The sequence below is a fragment of the Aquarana catesbeiana genome, linkage group LG05 (genome assembly GCF_042186555.1).
Source record: "Aquarana catesbeiana isolate 2022-GZ linkage group LG05, ASM4218655v1, whole genome shotgun sequence".
In the NCBI taxonomy this organism is placed as follows: Eukaryota; Metazoa; Chordata; class Amphibia; order Anura; family Ranidae; genus Aquarana; species Aquarana catesbeiana.
In genome coordinates, this window is record NC_133328.1 from 458,106,196 (window position 1) to 458,131,868 (window position 25,673).

The 25,673-nt window shown below is 43.5% G+C and overlaps 1 protein-coding gene across 4 annotated transcripts in view; it reads right to left on the minus strand.

The window, feature by feature from the left end:
* The window catches only part of ANKRD12 (ankyrin repeat domain 12), a 222,323-nt gene that overhangs the window by 56,954 nt on the left and 139,696 nt on the right, over nucleotides 1-25,673 (minus strand). For all 4 annotated transcript variants that reach the window (XM_073631354.1, XM_073631356.1, XM_073631353.1 and 1 more), the window contains 2 exons: nucleotides 22,258-22,404; nucleotides 14-217 (listed from right to left, as the gene is read on the minus strand). In XM_073631354.1, coding sequence (XP_073487455.1) covers nucleotides 14-217; nucleotides 22,258-22,404 — 351 coding nt within the window. The remainder of the gene's footprint in view (nucleotides 1-13; nucleotides 218-22,257; nucleotides 22,405-25,673) is intronic.

Here is a 25,673-nt window from a genome sequence, read left to right on the forward strand (position 1 = left end):
CATTTTTTATTACCTGCAAAATCTTTAACATTTACATTTGCACCAAGACGAATGAGCTCCTTCACTTGACTAAGGTCTCCGCGTATAGCTGCCATATGCAAAGAAGTTTCTCCACGTTCATTTCTTTTATTAACTTTGTCCTTCTGCCTTGTGGAAGATGTGGTGGGAGTTTTCTTTTGAGTTGGTGTTGCTTGCGAAGGATGATTTGGAGTAGAGTCTGTGGATATGAAAACATATGGAAGCAATTCTAATATAAAGCAACTAGCAGGTAAAAATAGAAAAAAAGCGTTCACTAAAGCAGCAGATCTCTGCTGCTCATCTGCCAAATATGCTGAGCTGGGCCACACTTTGAGTTCCAACCAAAATGCTAAATTTAAACCACAGAGGATAGTTACATTTTAACTATCCTCTGTAGATAAGCATTCAATAAACTGCAGTCACCAGAGACTGCTGTATCTGCTAAAGGTCCCCTGTCCCTCAGTTCACACAGAGTAAAAATTTCCTAAAGTGATTGTATGCGTATAAAAATAAACATGTTATACTTACCTGCTCTGTTGCAGTGGATTTGCCCAGAGCAGCATGGATCCTCCTCTTCTCAGGTCCCTCTTCTGTGCTCCTGCCCCCTCCCCCCCGTCCAGTGTCCCCACAGCAAGCAGCTTGCTATGGGGGCACCAGAGCCGAGTCACAGCTCCCTGTGTCCATTCGGACACGGACCTCCGAACTGGCCCGCACTCTCTCTCCCCTGATTGGCTTGTTGACTTCGATTGAAAGCAGCCGGAGCCAATGGCGCCACTACTGCATCTCAGCCAATTAGGAAGGAGAATATCGGACAGCTGAGACACTCGTGGACATCGCTGGACAGAGAGGGACCTCAGGTAAGCATTTGGGGGAACCGAGGGGGACTGCTGCACACAGAAGGTAAAAAACCTTCTGCATTTACAACCCCTTTAACAAACAAGAAAGCATGCTTCAAACTATTTGGCTACATTTGATTTATTTTTTTCCCCACCACAATAAAAATCCACTTTATACCCAACAGTATTTTTGCAAAAACTTCTGGCAGGTGAACAGTCCCTAAATGAACCCTTAACTAAGCTGATACAGTGATTTTCACATTCCAGATTTCACTTGTTTGGCATTGCCTTTACTCAGGCAGGCCTTTCTTCTATTTGGCATGAACAGGGGCTGACTATATATATATATTTATTGTATTAAAAGTATATTTCTCTTTTTAACTGGCAAATAGGGAAAATTTCTGATTTACCTTTTACAGCCAGCAGGTGGAGCTCTATGCAATCTCCATGCTTTTTGAAGTAAAAGTATTAGAAAGTGCATATACATACACACGCGTACAGTGTACATACATACACAAATACATACACAGTTTCAACAAACTATAATTGTTTGGAGTTAATTTTTGTTTAAAGTTACAAACTACATTTTTAAACTGACTTTTTGTAAAATATATATAAGATCTTCACAAATTACCATTTAACACAGGATGCACAAGAAGTACAATGTCCAGGGAATTATGGATTGAGCAGAGCAGAAGCTGCTTTCTTTCAGACTTCCAATCTATTATTAAATCTCTCATACAGAGCTGTCTGAAGCGAGGGGGGAATTACATGTCAGTGAATTTTAGTTTGAGCTACTAAAGATGCATCTTTATACAGGAGCGCTAAATCGAAGCTATAAAATCAGTGAAAGGAGTTAGAGGGAAACATCTGCTGGCTGGATATGAAAATACAAATAACTCATATACAAAATTAAATTTTCTTTTTACTTCAGTTCTGACAATAATCATCAAGAAAATGTAAACAAAAACAAAAAAGGTATAAACAAAAAGTAGAACATGCCTTATTTTTTCAGCACAAAGTGTGTAAACGCATGTAAGCACGCTGCAATGCACATACATGTGAGAATCAAAACAATCTATGTGAAGTTTAAAAAAAATATAAAATATTGCAGTGTATTTTAAAAACACAACACAGCATTAAAATGCATGTCAATGCATGTGCAATTACACGTGCTCAATGCACACATCTCGGTGTGAATGGATCCCAAAGCAGATAAACCACTTATCTAATTCAAATATGTCCGTAAAAAAGAATGGGTATTAAAATGACAGTACACATCTACTTCAGCACATAATCGGCATAGTCGACTGAAGATTAAGTCGAACGGATACCAAAATATTTACTTTTAGCATTTTTCCCTGTTTAGCACACTAGAATGGGCAAAACACCAAAAAATTTTTATCATATAAAGAATCTAATAAAACTTCATGGGTATATATGGAGCAGCTCAATTACCTACATGTCTGAAACATTTCACATTTTATCATTATTATCAGCATAAAAGCAGTCTTTAGGACAGGGGTAGGCAACCTTTTGAGCGCAGCGTGACGAAAAATGTTTTCAAAGAAATTGGGCGTGCCGATTTTATAACAAAAAAATGTCAACTTCACACTCCCAATCACGAAAAGGATTTTTTTATAAAGTGAATGCTGTAAACTACTTTAGTAGTGAGAAATTAACATCCCGTACTCTCGCACCCCAGATGAGCCCTAATTCATGCACCTTCACACCTCAGATCACTGTCCCCCCTGAAATCTGTTTCACCACTGTACCCCCCTGCACATCTGCTCCACCGCCATATCCCCATGCTCTTCTGTCTCACTACTGAATCACCTTCTCATCTGTCCTAACACTGAACCCATCTACTGATGTGCCCCACCACTGTAACTGGCTTTCTCATCTGTCCTACCAATACACCTCCTTTCACATCTGCCCCACTGCTCTACCCCCTGCTTTTCTGTCCCACCACTGGACCCCCCCTGCTCACCTGGTCCAACACTGGACCCCCCTGCTCACCTGGTCCAACACTGGATCCCCCTGCTCACCTGGTCCAACACTGGATCCCCCCCCGCTCATTTGTCCCACTGCTGAACCCCCTACTCATCTCTTCTCATCTCACTGTTCCTCCCTGCTCATCTGCACCCTGAACCCCTCCTGCTCATTTTCCCCACTGCTGTACCCTCCCTGCTCAGCTGCTCCACCGCTCTACCCTCCCTGCTCAGCTGCTCCACCGCTCTACCCTCCCTGCTCAGCTGCTCCACCGCTCTACCCTCCCTGCTCAGCTGCTCCACCGCTCTACCCTCCCTGCTCAGCTGCTCCACCGCTCTACCCTCCCTGCTCAGCTGCTCCACCGCTCTACCCTCCCTGCTCAGCTGCTCCACCGCTCTACCCTCCCTGCTCAGCTGCTCCACCGCTCTACCCTCCCTGCTCAGCTGCTCCACCGCTCTACCCTCCCTGCTCAGCTGCTCCACCGCTCTACCCTCCCTGCTCAGCTGCTCCACCGCTCTACCCTCCCTGCTCAGCTGCTCCACCGCTCTACCCTCCCTGCTCAGCTGCTCCACCGCTCTACCCTCCCTGCTCAGCTGCTCCACCGCTCTACCCTCCCTGCTCAGCTGCTCCACCGCTCTACCCTCCCTGCTCAGCTGCTCCACCGCTCTACCCTCTTCTCATCTATGATAAGCGTGATATGCAAAGTGGTGAAAGGAAGCAGAGATGAGACACATCTACCTGTCCTGGCACACTCATCCTGCTGATCCACCTCTCACATCCAGCCCACGTGCTTGTATGTGATGTCACATACAAGCATCTGGAATGGATGCGCAATGATGAGCTCAGGTCAGGGGCATTTTCTGAAAGCAGCGGGCCTGTGTGCAGGATCATAAGTTGGGCCCCCGCAGCTGAGAAAAAGTGCGGCGCTCTGCTTCACAGGAAAAGTTGGGTGTGATTTTCATTGCACTGAATACTGGCTGTGGCTTAAAGGGACACAGAGTAGAGAGGGATTCAGTAGTAAGTTACGCAAAGATTCAGGAATAGTTTCAACAAAGTTCCCAGAAGCTCAACAGTAATTCCACAAACTGTCACCTGATTGTGGTTTTCTCAATCACAGTGAAATCCCTTCTTTTTGAGTGGCAACCAAGCGAGTCATCTTCCTCCAGATGGTGGGCGGGGCTAGCAGGACTGTGATTGGCTTTAGCAGTAGCCAAGCCAGTCCTCCTCCTGGAAACAGGGACCGCCCCCCCAGCAGAACTGCACCCAATCTCTTCCCCATCACAAAAGCTGCCGATCGCAGATATAGCAAAGTTAGAAAACCAAACCATGTTTCCCATCTTTTACAATGTGTGGGGGCACAGTGCCTCCCCCCTCAGTGCAGGTGCGGTGGGGGAAACTTTGAAGTTTGAATGCATTAGTGTCTTACTTACACTTCCCTGTGCTGCTCTGCTGATGGGGAGGGAGTCGAGTGCAGGCAAAAGAGGCTTTGTGTGCCACTTGTGGCACCAGTGCCAGGGGTTGCCTACCCCTACTTTAGGATTACCAGAATGGATACAATAAATGATGCATGTTTACATTTAAAAAAAATAACTTTAGGGGTCTTTGTTGACCAATATTTAAAACAAACCTGTACCCAGTATGTTCCATAAAAAAAAAAAAAAAAAAAAAAAAAAAAAAAAAATTTATATATATATATATATATATATATATATATATATATATATATATATATATATATATATATATATATATATATATATATATATATATATATATATATATATATATATATACACACACACACTAAATGTGCTTATAATTGTAGCAACGCAGCTCCATAGGCAGTGAAAACACATTTTGCTCCACTGTAAGGAACACCATCATAGTGCTTTTATCTTAGCAAGAGGGTGATGGGAGAGGGCTGTCAAACACCACCTGCAGGGAACTTGCACATGCTTCATGAATACACTCATTCAGCTGTTATAGAGACTATTGAATGGCCACATGAGCAGGAGGCAAGACACAGAGAAAGTCAGCAAACAGAAAATGGGGAGTGGTGACTGCTTGATTTAGTCATATCTGCAGAAACATACAGATTCAAAATATAGGATGAAGAACATTGCCTGCAAGCACTTTAAGATATCAAAGAAGAAAAACAATAAGAGGACAGAGATTTAAAGACCCTTAGGTTCTCTTCCCTGGGACACACTTCCATTACCAACCATTGCTGGCTACTTGTAAAATAAATAAATGCACATCTATAATAATAAATGCATGTAAAAAAAATGTGCATTTTTTTTTTACTCTACAACCTTTTATGCACTGCACCCACAATCAGCAGATCACGGGTGCAATGCCTTGATCCTGCAGACTCAGTACACGATCTGCCCATACCCCTGATAGGGGAAGCAGTTACTGAATGTCAGGAAGGTCAATGGACTACGAGAGCGCTCACCAGCACCCACACAGTTCATTTGGAACTACAAGCTGTCAGCTGCAGTGAACGACGGTACTTGTAGTCAAATTCATTCACAGGAAACTGAGAATGAATGACAGGGCCGTGTGGGTGGAGCTCTACACGGCCGCACTGTTTTCAAATTGCAACATCGTGCGCAGGGAGAGGATCCCCTGATCGCTGTCAAAAAGCAGGGCAGCGCTGGCGGTGGGAGGTTTCTGCACAGGAGCATGTTACACCCTAAATATGGGTCTAACATACAGTGAGGGAAAAAAGTATTTGATCACCTGCTGATTTTGTAAATTTTCCCACTGACAAAGAAATGATCAGTCTATACCTTTAATGGTAGGTTTATTTTAACAGTGAGAGACAGAACACCAAACATATCCAGAAAAGCGCATTTCAAAAAAGTTAAATTGATTTGCATTTTAAATTACTGAAATAAGCATTTGATACCCTTCCAATCAGCAAGATTTCTGGCTCCCAGGTTTCTTCCATACCTGTATAAAAAACACCTGTCCACAGAAGCAATCAGATTCCAATCTCTCCACCATGGCCAAGACCAAAGATCTGTCCAAGGATGTCAGGCACAAGATTGTAGACCCACACAAGGCTGGAATGGGCTACAAGACCATTGCCAAGCAGCTTGGTGAGAGGATGACAACAGTTGGTGCGATTATTCACAAACGGAAGAAACACTAAGGCCCCTTTCACACTGGGGTGGGGTCGTTGGTAAAGCGCCCCTATTGTTAGCGGCGCTTTACCGTCGGTATTCGCCCGCTAGCGGGGGGTTTTTACCCCCCGCTAGCGGCCGAGAAAGGGTTAAAAACCACCGCAAAGTGCCTCTGCAGAGGCGCTTTGCTGGCGATATAGCTGCGCTGTCCCATTGATTTCAATGGGCAGGAGCGGGGAAGGAGCGGTGTATACACCGCTCCTTCCCCGCTCCAAAGATGCTGCTGGCAGGACTTTTTTCCCCGTCCTGCCAGTGCACCGCTCCAGTGTGAAAGCCCTCGGGGCTTTCACACTGGAGACAAAGCAGCGGCACTTTTGGGTCGGTTTGCAGGCGCTATTATTAGCGCCTTCAAACCGCCCCAGTGTGAAAGGGCCCAAAATAACTGTCAATTTCCCTCGGTCTGGGGCTCCATGCAAGATCTCACCTTGTGGAGTTTCATTGATCATGAGAACGGTGAGAAATCAGCCCAGAACTACACGGGAGAATCTTGTCAATGATCTCAAGGCAGCTGGGACCATAGTCACCAAGAAAACAATAGGTAACACGCTATATTAGGCTTGTCCTGATACCGATACTAGTATCGAGACCGATACCGAGCATTTGCATGAGTACTTGTACTCGCACAAATGCTCCCAATGCCTGATCCGATACCTGGGAGAGGAGGCACAACCAGAAGTCAGTGGACGGAGCGGAGAGCAAGTCCTCAAGCATTGGAACTAGGTAAGCTGGCAGGGCGCAGCCGCATTATCCATAGGGATTGGTGACAATAACCATCACATTCGGTAACGGAAGTGAAGCTCCGTATCGTCGTCAGCGGTTGAACATTCTGACGCCCATCTTAGTACACCCTGCACTCGGCCGCAGTAAGCCGGCAGCGGGTATCTGGTTACACCCAGCCCATATAATTCGGGCTGGATGTAACAAGATGTCCGCTGCTGCTTTTATACGGCCGAGGGCAAAGAATACCAAGATGGGCGTCGCAGGCAGCATAGAATTTCTTTCCTCTCATGTAATTTATTGCTGGCTGCATTTTAGTGCCCATAAGTGCCATCTATCAGTGCCAGCCATCAGTCAGTGCCCAGTCAGTACCAGCCATCAGTCAGTGCCCATGAGCTAGTGCCAGCCATCAGTGCCCATGAGTCATTGCCAGCCATGACTGCCCATCATTCAGTGCCCATCAGTCAGTGCTGCATATCAGTGCCCATGAGTGTCACTTAATCCTATCAGTGCTGCTTAATTAGTGCCACCTAATCTGTATTGTGCATATGAAAACTGTCAAAAGACATTAAAGACATTAAAAACAAAGTATCGGTATCGATGAGTAATTGAAAAAAAAGTATCGGTACTTGTACCTGATTTTAACCACTTGCCACCCAGGCCAATTCTGACATTTCTCTCCTACATGTAAAAATCATCATTTTTTTTGCTAGAAAATTACATAGAATACAATGGTGGTCGCTGCAACTTTTTATCTCGCACAGTATTTGCGCAGCAATTTTTCGAACTTTTTTTGGGGGAAAAGAAACTATTTTGTGCTTTATATAGAAAAAAAAAAAAAAACAGTAAAGTCCATAAAGTGAAAGATGAAGTTATGCAGAGTAAATTAGATACCTAACATGTCATGCTTCAAAATTACACACGCTCGTGGAATGGAGCCAAACTTCGGTACTTAAAAATCCCCATAGGCGACTAACATTTTTTACTGGTTACATGTTTTGAGTTACAGAAGAGGTCTAGGGCTAGAATTATTGCTCTCGCTCTAACACTTCGCAACAATACCTCAGATGTGTGGTTTGAAAACAGTTTTCATATGTGGGCCGGGACTTAGGTATGAGCTCGCTTCTGCGTGGGGCGCTTTACTTTTTTTTTTTTTTTTTTTTTTTTTTTATTGTTAATTTTACTTTTTTTTTTTTTAGTTTGACACTTTAAAAAAAAAAAAAATTGATCGCTTTTATTCCTATTACAAGGAATGTAAATATCCCTTGTAATAGGGATATGGCATGATCGGTCCTCTTTACAGTGCGATATGGGGTCAATAAGACAATAAAACCCCACATCTAACCTTTAGGCTGGGAAACCTGAAATAATAAAAAAAAAAAAAAGATCCTAGCCAAGGCGGCGCTGTTTGTTTGAATGCAGAGGCCGGGCAGTGACGGCATAACAATGCGCCTGGCCTCTGAATGATCATAGAGACTCCGGCGACCATCTGGTCTGCCGGAAATCTCTATGGTAAACATCCGGGGCTGGCGGATCCTGTCTCCAACTCACTGATGGAAGCAGTGAGTCGGTAGAAGCACCGAAGGGCGGCAGGAGGGGGAACGTCCCCTCTTGCCGCCCATAAGAACGATCAAGCTGCGGAACAGCCACTATGATCATTCATATGGTGTAGGGAATCGCCGGCTGAAAAAGCCGATATCTGAATGATGCCTGTAGCTGCAGGCATCATTCAGATATACCCGCATAAAGTCAAAGACAACATATGACGGCCGGCGGGCGGGAAGTGGTTAAAAATTGGGTATTGGGACAACCCTACACTACACCATGAAGGACTGAAATCCTGCAGTGCCTGCAAGGGCCCCCTGCTTAAGAAAGCACATGTATAATCCCACCTGAAGTTTGCTAATGAACATCTGAATGATTCAGAGGAAAACTGGGTGAAAGTGTTGTGGTCAGATGAGACCAAAATTGAGCTCTTTGGCATCAACTCAACTCGCAGTGTTTGGAGGAGGAGGAGGATTGCTGCCTATGACCCCAAGAATCCCATCCCCACCATCAAACACAGAGGTGGAAACATTATGCTTTGGGGGTGTTTTTCTGCTTAGGGGATAGGACTTCACTGCATCAAAGGGACAATGGACGGGGCCATGTACCGTCGAATCTTGGGTGAGAACCTCCTTCCTTCAGCCAGGGCATTAAAAATGGATCATGGATGGGTATTCCAGCATGACAATGACCCAAAACACATAGCCAAGGCAACAAAGGAGTGGCTCAAGTAGAAGCACATTAAGGTCCTGGAGTGGCCTAGCCAGTCTCCAGACCTTAAACCCATAGAAAATATGTGGAGGGTGCTGAAGGTTCAAGACATCAGACTCAAAACCTTAATGACTTGGAGGGGATCTGCAAAAAGGAGTGGGACAAAATCCTTCCTGAGATGTGTGCAAACCTGGTGGCCAACTGCAAGAAACGTCTGACCTCTGATCAGAGCCGATCCGCCCTATACGCTGACTACGCAAGCTGCGTAGGGCCCTGCAAATTACTCGAGGCCCCGCCTCCCCCTCGTGTCATAGCACGCCAATTAATGTTTACAACATCCAGTGGCGGAACTTTAGGGGTCGCTGCAGTTGCATTTGCAACTGGGCCCTTCCGTTATATCGCTGTGCCTGCCCCCCCCCCCCCCCCCCCCAAGACCCAGCATCCCCCCTGCACCTCTGGCTGGCCCTTTAGAGTGCAGTGGGGAGAGGTGGGAGGAGGTGGAAGGCAGAGATCGGCACCTCTATGATGCCTGTTTGGGCGTCGGGATCACCCTGGGGCTTGTAGTACTCTTTTAAATGTCAGTTTATACAGTGGAGAGGAGAAGGGAGGGGCATCTGACCCAGGCAGGTATCAGTTTCACTTTCACTCTGCTTGAACACTGTTGCTGATGCCCGGGTCAGAGGCCCCTCCCCTCTCCGCTGTATACATTCGGAGATAGAACCACTAGCCCCAGGGAGATCCCCCTGCCTGTGGACACCACAGAGCTGCCGATCGTCGCCTCCCACCTCAACCAGCCAGGTACAGGGGAACCTCTGCAAGGAAGGGGCCCTCTGGAGACACTGATGTGTAAGGGGGAGGCTCTCTGGGGACCCCCAATGTAGGGGGAGGCTCTCTGGGGACCCCCAATGTAGGGGGAGGCTCTCTGGGGACCCCCAATGTAGGGGGAGGCTCTCTGGGGACCCCCAATGTAGGGGGAGGCTCTCTGGGGACCCCCAATGTAGGGGGAGGCTCTCTGGGGACCCCCAATGTATGGGGGAGGCTCTATGGGGACCCTAATGTAGTGGGAGACACTCTGAGGACACTGATTTAATGGGGGCTCTCTGGGGATCCTGATGTAAGGGGAGGCTCTCTGGGGATCATGGCATCACGGGTCAGGTAGAGGGCCCCTTAGCAGAATTTTGCTTAGAGCCCCAGGGAGGTCAGGATCAGCACTGTCTGATTGCCAACAAGGGTTTTGCAACCAAGTACCAAGTCATGTTTTGCGAAGGGGTCAAATACTTATTTCACTCATTAAAATGCAAATAAATTTATAACTTTTTTGAAATGTGTTTTTCTGGATTTTTTTGTTGTTATTCTGTCTCTTACTGTTAAAATAAACCTACCCTTAAAATTATAGACTGATCAGTTCTTTGTCACTGGGCAAACATACAAAATCAGCAGGGGAACAAATACTTTTTTCCCCTCACTGTATAACAGGCTCCTACAGGTCAACCTAGCTTTTAAAGTAAACCAGCCTTTGTCAACCATTTTATCCCAGTGAAACCCTTAAAATAATTTCTAGGTCACTGGGAATCCCTGAGAAAACCAAATCATTGGAGGAGATCAGTGGTGGTCAGAATGCTACTCTTACAGGCAGTCAAAAAGTTAATTGGTGTCATGATGTTGACTCTGCCAAGTGACACTGGCCCCAGAAATATGTAGGCACCATCAGACAGGAGGAGTTCCAGAGAACCCTGGTTGAGAAGAACTGTTCTAAACTCCTGAACAAAAATGTAATATATATTGCAACTCGCCTGTTCTGCAAGCACAGAAATAATACCTGTTGATCCTGCCAGAGATATATTTCCTGTGCACGGAACTGAAATCTCAAGCAATGTTATCAAATATGTTGTCTTAAATTTAAACTACAAAACAGAAAAGAAAATTCAAAAAGAAAATTCAACAGCAATATATAGCCAACCACTCCAAACACAATATTACATACAGCTGGTATTCACTCAGTGTCCTTCGTAAGAAACATTCAATTTATCCAATGTCTTAGAGTGAAGCCTAACTGTACTAACCAGTGTGATTGAGGACAATATTTAAAGAAGAACTCCAGCTTTTCCTCCCCAAAACAGATGCATTGTGAATGTAAATGAATTACAACCTTGCTGTCATTTTATCTGTATCTTACCTACTTTAGCTGTATACAGCAGGTTTGTGTTTCTGTGATGTCACTCCTCCTTCTGGCTGGATTTCAAAGTTCCCTGACTTCCGGTTTCCTTCCTTTTTCAGTCCTGATACTACATGTCCCATGATGTTTTGAGCTTCTGTAGTTTCAGGGCCGGCTATGGGAGTCACTTGTGCCAATTCTGGGAGCTGATGTGGGTGGGTCCTGGGGTTACTGTGGGTGTCTCTGGACCTTCAAGTGGGTGGTGAAAGGTGTAAATGTGTCATACCTCCTCCTGTGTCGTTTCTGTCTTGCAGCCTTGCCAATAGTATCTTACTGCAAGACGACAGAGGAATGGCTATGGAAAGTTATTATGAAGTAGGGCCAAAACAACTAATCGATTAAACAACAACTAATCGATTATGAAATTAATCGATTGATCGACCTGTCGATTAGTTGGCCTGCATACAGAATGCACTACTTGTTTACATATCCGGTATTACAGTGCAGCACACATACAGCTCAGTACACCATCCATACATGTCAGTAAGTGCCTGAGAACTTGTGAATATGTGAGGAGAAATGCCTCATGGGACATGTAGTCCTGGGCAGGAAGTGAGTGGTTCTAAAGGCAGAAGTTTTCTTTACCTTGCTATTGGGGCACTTTATACTATACTTTGCAGCTTGCTATTGGGGCACTCTGAAGGCAGGAGGAGCCAGAAGTGTTGATGGGGGACCCTAGAAGAGGAGAATCAGGGCTGCTCTGTGCAAAACCATTACACAGAGCAGGTAAGTATAACATGTTTGTTGTTTAAAGGAAAAAAAAAAAAATACTTTAAAGACTGTCCAGGGAAGATCAGCATCTGAACCCAGAGAGGTGGAGGATGATAGACTGGAGGTAATATAAAACATTACAATTACATTTAAAGTAAACTTTTACCAGTATTGTGCATTATATTTAAAATGATCAAATCCATGAAAAATAAAAGTCTCAGCTTTTAGTATTACTTTATTAAAAAAGATTTTTAATCACCCTTCATATCTGACTCCTAGTTAAAAAGTCCATATATCCTACTTCTGGGTGTATTTATATATAAGTAATATATATTACTTTCACTGTTCCACAGTAAAAAAAAATGAACCCCTTACAGTAGTGATTACCGCATCTACTCTTTTTAAACTATATTTTAGTTTTTTTTAACCCCATTATGTTACTAAACGTCTTAGACCTGGTTCACGCCTATGTTTTTTGGTGCTTTTTGCAGAAACGCACCAGTTTATTTAACATGGTTTCCTATGGGACACGTTCACATATATGCTTTTTTCAGCTGCTGCGTATTTGTAAAGGGTCAAGGACTTTTTTCAACGCAAAATTGTGCTTTTTTGGATCAATATACTTCGATAGAAAAGTTGCAGAAAAGCATGTAATGCGTTTTTGAAGCAATTTGTGTTTTTTAATCTACCCAACAAATTGGCCAAAAAAAAAAAAAAGCATAAAAAAAATGCAATAAAAACGCAAATCGCAGCAAAATTACGTGCCCAAAAATCTAAACGCACAGCAAAAAGCATAGCAGAAACAGATCAAAAGCAAACTGAATAGGTGTGCACCGAGCCATACGCTGGCGACACGTATCAATTTTCAGATCAGAATATTGCTACGTACATTGATACGTACATTCGCTGAATGAAAGAATGTTGTTTGAAATTTTCACATGCGTTTAACATTCTGTTTGGAAATTAATGTCATTTCTGAACGAAAAACCACATACACTGTCTGAAAATTCCATTGACCAAGAAGTTTTCCACTTCTAAATTTACCCATCACTATGGTTGAAAACGAACGTCGATTGGACCCCACTAATGATTAGAAAATCGAACGAACGGTCTTAAAGGGACATTTTTTTTTTTATTAAGGAAGACCTTGTTTTTGTGTGGCCAGCATATAATATATTACAGTTCTGTTTGAAAATCTGCAAAACAGTCTAACTTTTTCTTTAAATAAAAAAATTTAATCTGAGTCTGATGATATTTACCAGGTTCAACCTCTAATAGTATATACAGTATATATCTCTTCTGTTATTCTCAGAGTGGATTAGAGATTTTTCTCCCTAACAGAGGGTGACAACAGGAAGTGAGAGGAAATCTACCCCTAGGGAGGGAAAGTCACTCCTGTAAGAGTTATTATGGGAACAAGGTGTCCCCACTGAAGCTTTATCACCAAGGCTTGTTTCCACAACAACCCAAAAATTTCAAAATCCAATTGTGGTTGGGACAGAAAATGAAGTGAAATCTTCTGAACAGGGGCAGACAGCAAAACAAACATTGCAAGGGTGTTAACCCTTCCCTATGTTACCCAAAAAGCTTAAAAAGAGTTTTTTTGGCTGGAGCTACACCTAAAAAAAAAAATGCACCTGTTCCGACTTACATCTTGTTTGTAACCCGGGAACCGCCTGTAGGTGGTTATTTATATTTACCACTGTATAGAGTAGGGGTGTTGAAATTAATCGTCGAATCGATGCATCAGGATTCGACCGTCCACGATGCGGCATCGATTCTATAGCCTTAAGAAATCGATTATTGAGGATGACGTCATCCTCGCGCCGTGCCGCCGCACCATGCCCTGCCTCCGAGTGGAGCTGAAAGCCGAAGTTTCCGCGCCGCTTTGATCCGCCTCCCACTGACGTCACCCCCCCTGTGTAGCGAGGAGAGGAGGCCTTCCATACATCCCTTTCTCTCTCCCCTCATCGTCCCACCCCCTCACCAGCCAATAGAAAGTGATCCCAGGCGGCGTCATGGTGGTGGAATGCGGAAGTGAGGAGCCACGCTGTGTGTACGTTGGGAACATGGAGCGCCGGGGCCGGAGCTTGTTGTGGCTGGAGCTGTCCCTACTGCTGATAAGAGTGGTGGCCGCGGCTGGCTTCTGGAGCACGGAGCTCCGAGGAGGAGAATGGAGCCATCAGTGCTTTTGGTCCCGGAAGGTTTCAGAGGGGTGATGGAGGAGGATGAGGCAGAGCTGGAGGAGAGCCAGAAGAGCAGTAGAGGCAGGTGAGGGGGCCACGGGGAGGACACTGAGAACTAAAGACTGACATGGTAAGGGAGGTGCCAGACTGTATGCAGATAGGGCAATAAAACCAAAAATGGTGTGCAGTGCTTTGCAGTGACAAATGTACAAGAGTGTTATTAAGTAGTGAACAAATATAGTCCTGAAATATATATATATAAATCTGTGATCTGATTGAAAGAAATCTTCTGTATATTCAAAGTAATTCCAGTGCTGAGTGTTCTCTGCTGTGTTCAAATCATTCCTGATTTCTGGTGAATGATTTGAACACAGCAGAGAACACTCAGCACTGGAATTACTTTGAATACACAAAAGATTTCTTTTAATCATATCACAGATTATATATTTCAGGACTAAATTTATTCACTACTTAAGACTCTTTTGTGCATTTATTATCACCACAAAGCACTGCACACCATTTTTTGTTTTATTGCCCTATCTGCATGCTCACTGTGTAGAGGTGGGGGGGTGGTGGAGAGCAGAGGACTGTGTGGATGCTGGTCGAGAAGGATGGGAATTGGTCCGTGGTGACACTGGGCAGGGGAGCGCTATGGTAATAGTATTATATGGTGACAGGTTAGTGGTGAGGGGGGGCGGGGTATTGGTCATCTTGGATAGGACAGTCTGGCACCTCCCTTACCACGTCCAGCAGGTCTGCAGTCTCTGATCATCTCCTGTAGTATGTCTGCAGTCTCTGATCATCTCCTGTAGTATGTCTGCAGTCTCTGATCATCTCCTGTAGTATGTCTGCAGTCTCTGATCATCTCCTGTACTATGTCTGCAGTCTCTGATCATCTCCTGTACTATGTCTGCAGTCTCTGATCATCTCCTGTACTATGTCTGCAGTCTCTGATCATCTCCTGTACTATGTCTGCAGTCTCTGATCATCTCCTGTACTATGTCTGCAGTCTCTGATCATCTCCTGTACTATGTCTGCAGTCTCTGATCATCTCCTGTACTATGTCTGCAGTCTCTGATCATCTCCTGTACTATGTCTGCAGTCTCTGATCATCTCCTGTACTATGTCTGCAGTCTCTGATCATCTCCTGTACTATGTCTGCAGTCTCTGATCATCTCCTGTACTATGTCTGCAGTCTCTGATCATCTCCTGTACTATGTCTGCAGTCTCTGATCATCTCCTGTACTATGTCTGCAGTCTCTGATCATCTCCTGTACTATGTCTGCAGTCTCTGATCATCTCCTGTACTATGTCTGCAGTCTCTGATCATCTCCTGTACTATGTCTGCAGTCTCTGATCATCTCCTGTACTATGTCTGCAGTCTCTGATCATCTCCTGTACTATGTCTGCAGTCTCTGATCATCTCCTGTACTATGTCTGCAGTCTCTGACCATCTTCTGTAGTCATTTGGGGGCAGTCTGGAGCTCCTCTTTAAGTTGTCTGCTGTGTTTACACTTTGCTACATGCAGGGAGTGTTGTCTTTTTTTTAAGAACAGATAAAATTTAAAAAATTGAGTTCTTCTGACTACTTAAATTTTTTGGATGAAAACCGCGCGCAGTAATCGTGATGCATCGTGAATCGTGGACCTGATAATCGAATTGAATCGTGAGGCCAGTGAAGATGCGCACCCCTAGTATAGAGATATTTAAGAATAAATTGCCTTTAAGAATAATGCTGTGATCTGTGAGGTGGGACATGGGAGGTTTGGACTCTTCCTGTAGGTGTGACTGGGCAGGAGTGAATACTAAATTAGGATGTATTCAATCCCACCCACCATCAGAGCTGTGAAGGAAGTTACATTATTTGCTGAGTCTGAAAGACTGCAACAGGGAGTGTTATAGACTCTGGTCACTACAGGAAGGAGCTGTGGAAGGGACAGAGTCTATCATTGGGATACACAGAGTGTCACATGACACAAAGCCACCACTAAATCCAGAATATCAGGGGATCTGCAGACAACAGAGCAACATGGTACAGAGGTATGATCTATGCCGGGATCGATCATTCCATTTAGTTCTAGTGAAAAGAAAGCTGGAGTTCAGCTGTAAGCCATGGGGAATAGGCAGTCTGCAAAGGGCTACACTAAAAAGGTAATAAAATGTGCTATACAGAAAGCCAAACAGATAAGGAAAGCTCTAATCTATGATATGCCACATATAAAAAGAAAAGCCGACTACAAAAGCCTCAAATACTTGCAACGGCATTAATAAATCAGGGATATTTTGACTAAATATTGGCCTATTCTGATGTCAGAACAGTCAGAAAATACATTAAAGAAAATATATGTTTATAATGTATTGAATTGCCAAATGCACAAAGTTGGTTTCTCAAACACTCTGTTACCTGCCAAATAATGGAGGCAATAATGTATATAGTGATGACTTCTATATGAGCTAACAGAGAGGATTTTTTGTAAACGTTTAAACGATTCCACATATCCCAAATGCCAATGGGAAAGTAACCACTTCGGTAAGCCATCACAGGGGTACTCAAACTCAAATGCGATGCATCTGGAGTAAAGTTTTATGCCATCTAGCACGTACATACAAATATAAGAGGGAGCAATACTGTTTTATCAATTTTAAAATGGGAAGCCAGATGAAGTCAAAATCTTAAGGCAACTACGGCACTCGGTTTAAATGATACTTTAAGCTTTAAATGCTTTTTAGAATAGATATTGTGATTCCTTATTTTATATACAGTGCAACAATGGCAACTTGAGTCAAGGAGGATTTGTGATGTGGGCAGTACGTAACATGCAGGAATTTAGAACACTGGTAATTCAAGGTTTGGGTCCAGTTAGATTTTTTTATATATAATATATACATACATACACACACATTTTTTTTTTGTGGGTTGTAGTATGCTGCTCTTCCCATATTGGGCTAATTACACAGCTTTCTGGAAATTATTAAGACAGAGTAAATTATAGTGTATAATCGCTGTTGTAGAGTGTTTAAGTTATATGAATTGCCTCAAGATATCTTGGTTGACACCTAAGCTGTACCTCCCCCTACCGTAATGGAATGGAGGCTGTATGATGTGCTGAGGAGACCCACTCCATGGTAGGGGTTTTGCCTTTACTGTATATACTGTGCGCAGTGCAGGACAAGGTGACCAGGACAACGACTGCTACAGCCTCAAATGTCAGGGGTTGGGACTGTCCCTTTTTACTGTCTGGACAGGTGCCTTAGGCCAACTAGAGTGTTACAGCAACTGCAATATGGCTGCTACCCTTGCTCTACTGCAGATGGTGGCAGTCCTAGGTGCACAAGTAGCACACATATCTATGCTCACAGGCTTGACCTACTCCACTATAGGGGCCACAGTTCAGGCATGTGCAGTGCACATATACATACCACTGGTGATATCATACTCAGCTGCCTGTTGGCGCACATCTGGTCATGCTGGAGGAAATATATAAGGCGACAGCCTTTTTTGCCCTGATGTATGTGTATACTGGGACATACAAGTACGCTATGCAGTGGCCATGGGTAAAGCTCCCTCTTTTTTAATGTACTGCAAATGTAACTGAATTTGGTTTAACACTGTCTGGGATGCATGCCAATGTACATATTTTATAGCAATGGTTGTATACCAGTTTCAGTTATCATCTGCTTCTACATTGGAAAGGTCTTTATATACAATCTTCCTTCATGTATGTGTTTTACCCATTATCGATTTAATTCATTGACATTCATTGACTTTGGGTATTATCCCACATACGCCTTTCTATATACACTCAACAACACTGTGCTCTTAACCCCAATATTGTGGAAGACTGGACGTGCTTTTCACTTGCTACGCATCTGTTTATTTTTGTGATGAAAAAATAAATTCAGATTGAACATTAAAATAATGTATATATACACACGCACAAAGTGGGGAGGGAATAGAATACAGAGAGGGTGTAATGTACATACCTAGCCTACTACTATATTTGTATGCATCTCCAACAGTCAGTGGATGAGGTTCTATTTACAGGGATGTATTGCTCATGGGGGATATGAATAAGGGAAGATAAATGGTAGCCCTAATGTACCTAGAGAGATCTAGATTAAATGACAATTTTGGACAAACATCTTTCAGATTATACGGCCTTAGTTGGGTTTGTGTGGTTCCTCCCCTTGTGTCCCCCTACATGAGAGGTTCTACTGTGACTGTGTACCAACTTGATTGAAAGGGCTATATCACAATCTATATGTAAATGTTGTATTGTTGAACATATAATGTTTATTACCTTTGAATATGGTTTATTGTGCATGTAATGATGGTCATATCAAAAATACACAAATTTATATAACCTAAATTACCTAATTTTCTCCTTAAGAATTGGACAGCAAAACGTATTGAGAAGGCAACCACCCTTGTGTGGTTGGGTAGTGGTAGGAGGATGTACCTCTGAACCACATGGTTCATCTGTGTGAATTGATTAGATACACATCGTATGTTTTTCTTTTAAGTATTTGTATTAAAAAAAAACAATATATGTCATTTTAAAATACAAATGAGTTACAGTTAGGTCCATATATAAATTTGGGGAACTGAGACAGCGGCTGGGCTCGTCGCTGAAAAGATCGAGTTCAGGCAAGTAAAAAGGGTAACTCTGAGGGGCTGCACTACAGAAGGTTTTTCACCTGAATGCATAGAATGCATTCAGGTGAAAAACCTTGAGACTTTACAATCCCTTTAGGAATAGCCACCCTCCCTCCTTTTTTTCAAGGGCCCAAAAGTAATTGGACAATTGAATCAAAAGCTTCATGGCCAGGTGTGGGCTACTCCTTCGTTATTTCTTCATCAATTAAGCGGGTAAAAGGTCTGAAGTTGATTCTAAGTGTGGCATTTGCATTTTGGAATCTATTGCTGTGAACCTACAGTGCCTTGCAAAAGTATTCGCCCCCCTTGGCCTTTTACCTATTTTGTTACATTACAGACTTTAGTTCAATGGTTTTTAATCTGAATTATATGTGATGTATCAGAACACAATAGTCTAAGTTGGTGAAGTAAAATTAGAAAAATATATACATAAAACTATTTTTCAGAAATAAAAAAAATGATAATTGGCATGTGCGTATGTATTCACCCTCTTTGTTATGAAGCCCATAAAAAGCTCTGGTGCAACCAATTAGCCTCGGTTCACACTGGGACGACTTGTCAGGCGACCTAGTCCCGTTCAAGTCGCTCTCACTTAGAAAAAGGTTCCTGTACTACTTTGGGGGCGACTTGCATTGACTTCAATACAGAAGTCGTTTTGCAAGTCGCCGCTGAGTCGTGTCCAGGTCGCCTGAGGCAGTCGCGCTGCAAGTCGTGCTGCCTCAGTGTGAACCGACCCTTACCTTCAGAAGTCATATAATTAGTTAAATAATGATGTCCACCTGTGTGCAATATAAGTGTCACATGATCTGTCATTACATATACACACCTTTTTGAAAGGCCCCAGAGGCTGCAACACCTAAGCAAGAGGCACCACTAACCAAACACTGCCATGAAGACCAAGGAACTCGTCTAAAAAAGTAAGGGACAATGTTGTTGAGAAGTACAAGCCAGGGTTAGGTTATAAAAAATATCCAAATTTTTGATGATCCCTGGCAAGGAGGGCATCAGAGGGGCAGCACAGAGACCTAAGGTAACCCTGGAGGAGCTGCAGAGTTCCACAGCAGAGACTGGAGTATCCGTACATAGAACAATAAGCCGTACGCTCCAGAGAGTTGGGCTTTATGGCAGAGGGGCCAGAAGAACGCCATTACTTTTAGCAAAAAACAGAATGGCACATTTTGAGTTTGCAAAAAGGCATGTGGGAAACTCCCAAAATGTATGGAGGAAGGTGCTGAGACTAAAATTGAACGTTTTGGCTATCAAAGAAAAGTGAATCATGGTGGTGGCATCATGCTGTGGGGATGTTTTTCAGCAGTCGGGACTGGGAAACTTGTCGAGTCGAGGGAAAGATAGATGGTGCTGAATACAGGGATATTCTTGAGCAAAACCTGTACCACTCAGTGTGTGATTTGAGGCTAGGACGGAGGTTCACCTTTCAGCAGGACAATGACCCCAAAAACACTGCTAAAGCAACACTTGAGTGGTTTAAGGGGAAACATGTAAATGTGTTGGAATGGCCTAGTCAAAGCCCAGACCTCAATCCAATAGAAAATCTGTGGTCAGACTTAAAGATTTGTATTGCTGATATGGTACACAGATGATCCGCCCCTTTCTATGTGCCAAACACTGTGCTCATGGGATTAGCCCCTCACTCTAAGCAGCCACTTAATAATGCAATCTCATGTGAATTATAAGCTCATAGAGACTCCAAAGCGATATCCAAAGCGACTTGGAGCTGTGATAGCGGCAAAAGGTGGCTTTACAAAGTATTGACTTAAGGGGGGTGAATATTTATGCACATTGACTTTTTCTGTTATCTTGTCCTATATGTTGTTTGCTTCACAATAGAAAAAAAAAAATTCTTCAAAGTTGTGGGCATGTCCCGTAAATTAAACGATGCAAATCTTCAAACAATCCATGTGAATTCCAGGTTGTGAGGCAACAAAACACGAAAAATGCCAAGAGGGGAGGGGGGGGGGGGGGGTGAATACTTTTACAAGGCAGTGCATATGTTCAAAGGAGCTGTCCATGCAAGTGAAACAGGCCATTGTAAGGCTTCAGAAACTAGTGGCCAAATCAACAGTTTGGTACATTTTGGAGGAAAGAACAACGCATTGGTGAGCACAGCAACATAAAAAGGCCTGGACGTCCACGCAGAGCCCCCCCCCCCAAAGCACGCACACCCCCCCATGTTGAGGGCATGTGGCCTGACCTGCCGCGCTGGATGCTCGGATAAGGGTCTGGTATGGGGGGGACCACAAGTTGTTTTTTCTTCTATTTTGGCATGGGGTTTACCCCTAAGATCCATGCCAGACTTAGTGATTGCAAAGGTTCGTTTTTTCCATAAAAATAACAAACATGTTAAACTTACCTGCTCTGTGCAGTGGATTTGCACAGAGCAGCCTGGATCCTCCTTTTGTCGGGTCACTCTTCTGCTCTCCTGGCCCCTCCCTCCTGTTCAGTGCCCCCACAGCAAGCAGCTTGCTATGGGGGCACCCAAGCTGAGTCACAGCTCTGTGTCCATTCAGACACGGAGACCCGACCCGGCCCCCTCTTTCCCCCGATCGGCTAGCTGACTTTGTTTGACAGCAGTGGGAGCCAATGGCGCCACTGCTGTGTCTCATCCAAATCGGGAAGGAGAATCTCGGACTGCCGAGGGACTCGTGGACATTGCTGGACAGAGAGGGACCTCGGGTACGGTTTTTTTTTTTTTTGGGGGGGGGCTGCTGCACACAGAAGGCATTTTATCCTAATACAAAGAATGCATTAAGATAAAAAACCTTCTGCCTTTACAACCCCTTTAAAGGGCATGGTATGGATCTTGGGGGGGGGGGGGGGGGGTTGCACACAATTTTTTTTTCATTTCGGCGTTTCATTTCAAGATCCTCAGAGCAAAAGTCGCATCACAAGTCGGATCATGATGATCCAAATTGGATGCAACTTCTATACAAATCAATCTGCTGAAAGTTGGGTCAGTTAAGACGGCTAGGGAACCACTGATTTTGAATAGAGGAAGAGAAACGCTGCTAAAAGCTAACACGGCTAAACGCACATTAATGCCAATGCAAAAAGCTACTAAAAGCGTGTTTTTACAGCTGCTTTTTCCTGGCATTGGTAGTGGCTTTGAAGCCACAGTTGTACGATTTAGTGGTGAAAATTATTAGTGCCCCTCCAGTTTTGACTGTGGTATCTCCTGTGCCCCCCCTATATATTGTTCCTAGAGTTGCCACTGTTGATTACCGATCTGCATATGATAAATAACTTTTCGGTCTTACAGTTGTTTATATAATAAGAGCACATCCACAAATTAGCAGCTACATCTCAAATACTGCCAAAGGTAATCAGCATCTGAACCGTAAGGCTGTAGATGGCGGGTATACAATTTATATCATATACAAATGTAATGTTCTGTGCATTATGAGGTAAAACGTTTACCATAACAATCTGCTTTCCCTTCTTAAGGCAGCAATAAATCAGGTACCTGGGCTGTTGTCCCTGGCAGTCATTTGCATGAGAAGTGCCATCTGTTTGCGTTCAGATAACGGGTAACCGAAGAGGATGTTAACCGGAGTAGATTTCTTGTTTCCAGACTCTTTCTTTACTTTCTTTTTCTCTGGTCCTTCTTTCTCTGTAATTGCAGAAAGTACAACATGTAAAAAGGAAGGCTCGGCTAGAACAAGATCTGTACACTTTTATATGCAGTTTAATTTAATTCATAAATAAAAATATAATACTCTGTAAATTATTTTTTGTGAGCGAAAACACCTGTCAATTGCACACAGTGAAACTAAAGCAAGATTTAAAAAACTAGTTAAAAAACACCACCACCACATGATAAAGGCAAAGTATTGTCACAGTAGAGTTTACAGGGTGTCTTCCACACGCACACAGAGCTCTAATCTTAAATGAATGTGTAGCATCAGCCGATTTGTGTTGCTATGGAAACCTCTGTCTGCAGTAGTCTCCTTGGGTAATGGTCACCTAGTACCAGTTTCATTTAAAATGCTCTTCTGTTGAGTGGGAATGCAAGCTGGAAAGTGCTGCCCAGCCCCTCACAGGTAAAACAGCAGGGGCTTCGCTTGACAGAGAAACAGAATTTCACATCTGAAGGCTAAATGCTGTTCTTGCATGTATATTGGGGAGTGTGCCCATTTAATTCAACTGTGCCCCAATGCAAGTCCCCACAGTAAATAGCATACCAGACCCTCAATCCACCACATATCTGAAAAATCATGTAGATATGTTGTGGTGCATTGTTGGGTATGTTTTTTGATGTGTGGACACTGATGGAGGACCCATAGGGAATTAATGGATTCCACCTGGGAGCTGTCCTATAATATATTTGTAGATGCTATACAAGGAGAGGCATCCCTATGTCAAAAGAAACAAAGGACATTTTTAAGATTTTTTTTTATTATTATCGCATACAGACACAGTTTGGAGATACACACGTACTAAAATTAGCAGCGAGGAGAATGACAACAAATAGCCTCAAGGCCACATAGGCCTGTATTTATGATCCTCACATCCCACGGTGACCAACATACAATGATCTACTTTACAAAATATCTGATTAAAGCTTAAAGTGAATGACAGTGCTCCTCTTCTGGGGTTCCCCCACCTGTGCTCTTGGCTCCTACCCCCTGCCAAGTGCCTCTATAAAAATCTATTTGGGGGGGGGGGGGGGGGGTGAGAGGGGCTTTATGACAAAGAAAGTAAGTCTTTTACACTCCGCTTGTCTTTTTTAGACAAAGCTTCCACAGTTCAGTTGAATTATAAAACGTGTTTTCACATATAGTCATTATTTATACCAATATGGGGCAGATATTTCTCTCACATATATATATACACACACACACACACACACAGTATCTCACAAAAGTGCAAAAGTGAGTACATTGCTCACATTTTTGTAAATATTTTATTCTATCTTTTTATGTGACAACACTGAAATGACACTTTGCTACAATGTAAAGTAGTGAGTGTACAGCTTGTATAACAGTGTAAATTTGCTGTCCCCCCAAAATAACTAAACACACAGCCATTAATGTCTAAACCGCTGGCAACAAAACCGAGTACACCCCTAAGTGAAAATGTCCAAATTGGGCAAATATAAGCCATTTCCCCTCCCCGGTGTCATGTGACTCATGAGTGTTACAAGGTCTCAGGTGTGAATGGGGAGTAGGTATGTTAAATTTGGCATTATCGCTCTCACTCTCTAATACTGGACACTGGAAGTTCAACATGGCACCTCATGGCAAAGTACTCTCTGAGGATCTGAAAAAAAAGAAATTGTTGCTCTACATAAAGATGGCCTAGTCTATAAGAAGATTGCAAAGACCCTAAAACTAAGCTGCAGCATGGTGGCCAAGACCATACAGTGGTTTAACAGGACAGGTTCCACTCAGAACAGGCCTCAGACCATACAGTGGTTTAACAGGACAGGTTCCACTTAGAACAGGTCTCACCATGATCGACCAAAGGAGTTGAGTGCACATGCTCAGCATCATAGCCAGACGTTGTCTTTAGGAAATAGATGTATGAGTACTGCCAGCATTACTGCAGAGGTTGAAGGGGTGGTGGGGGGTCAACCTGTCAGTGCTCAGACCATACGCCGCACACTGCATCAATTTGTCTGCACGACTGTCATCCCAGAAGGAAACCTCTTCTAAAGATGATATACAAAAAAGCCCGCAAACAGTTTGCTAAAGACAAGCGGACTAAGGACATGGATTACTGGAACTATGTCCTGTGGTCTGATGAGACCAAGATAAGCCTATTTGGTTCAGATGGTGTCAAGCGTGTGTGGCGGCAACCAGGTGAGGAGTACAAAGACAAGTGTGTGTCTTTACTACAGTCAAGCATGGTGGTGGGAGTATCATGGTCTGGGGCTGCATGAGTTCTGCCGGCACTGGGGAGCTACAGTTCATTGAGGGAACCATGAATGCCAACATGTACTGTGACATACTGAAGCAGAGAATGATCCCCTCCCTTTGAAGACTGGACCGCAGGGCAGTATTCCAACATGGTAACGACCCCAAACACACTGCCTTGCTAAAGAAGCTGAGGGTAAAGGTGATGGACTGGCCAAGCATGTCTCCAGACCTAAACTCTACTGAGCATCTGTGGGGCATTCTCAAATCGAAGGTGGAGGAACGCAAGGTCTGTAACATCCACCAGCTCCGTGATGTCATCATGGAGGAGTGGAAGAGGACTCCAGTGGCAACCTGTGAAGCTCTGATGAACTCCATGCCCAAGAGGGTTAAGGCAGTGCTGGAAAATAATGGTGGCCACACAAAATATTTACACTTTGGGCCCAATTTGGACACTTTTTTCCACTTAGGGGTGTACTCACTTTTGTTGCCAGAGGTTTAGACATTAATGGCTGTGTGTTAAGTTATTTTGAGGGGACCGCAAATTTACACTGTTATACAAGCTGTACACTCACTATTTTACATTGTAGAAAAGTGTCATTTCTTCAGTGTTGTCACATGAAAAGATATAATAAAATATTTACAAAAATGTCACTCACTTTTGTGAGATAGTGTGTGTGAGTGTGTATATTTATTTTTTCTTTTCTTTTTTTTACTGACCAATGGGATGCCTGAAGTCATGCAATGATTTCTGAAAAGCACATGCTATCAATCTATTCTCAGGAAACGTGTACCCAAACATAAACCGAGGAAAGAAGCAGTATAAAGAATGCATCTTCAGGGAACAGTCCCTATGAATTCTGCTAGTCAACTGTGCACAAGTTGTCTGGAAGCATGCACAGCTAAGGGTATACTGAGATATCCAATTCTTAATAATTACAAAAATAAAAAATACTGCTTTGACTGCAATATTCTTCTCTTATGCAGCGCTGTCCCAAAGATCTACAAGCTTTATTGTCAAGTG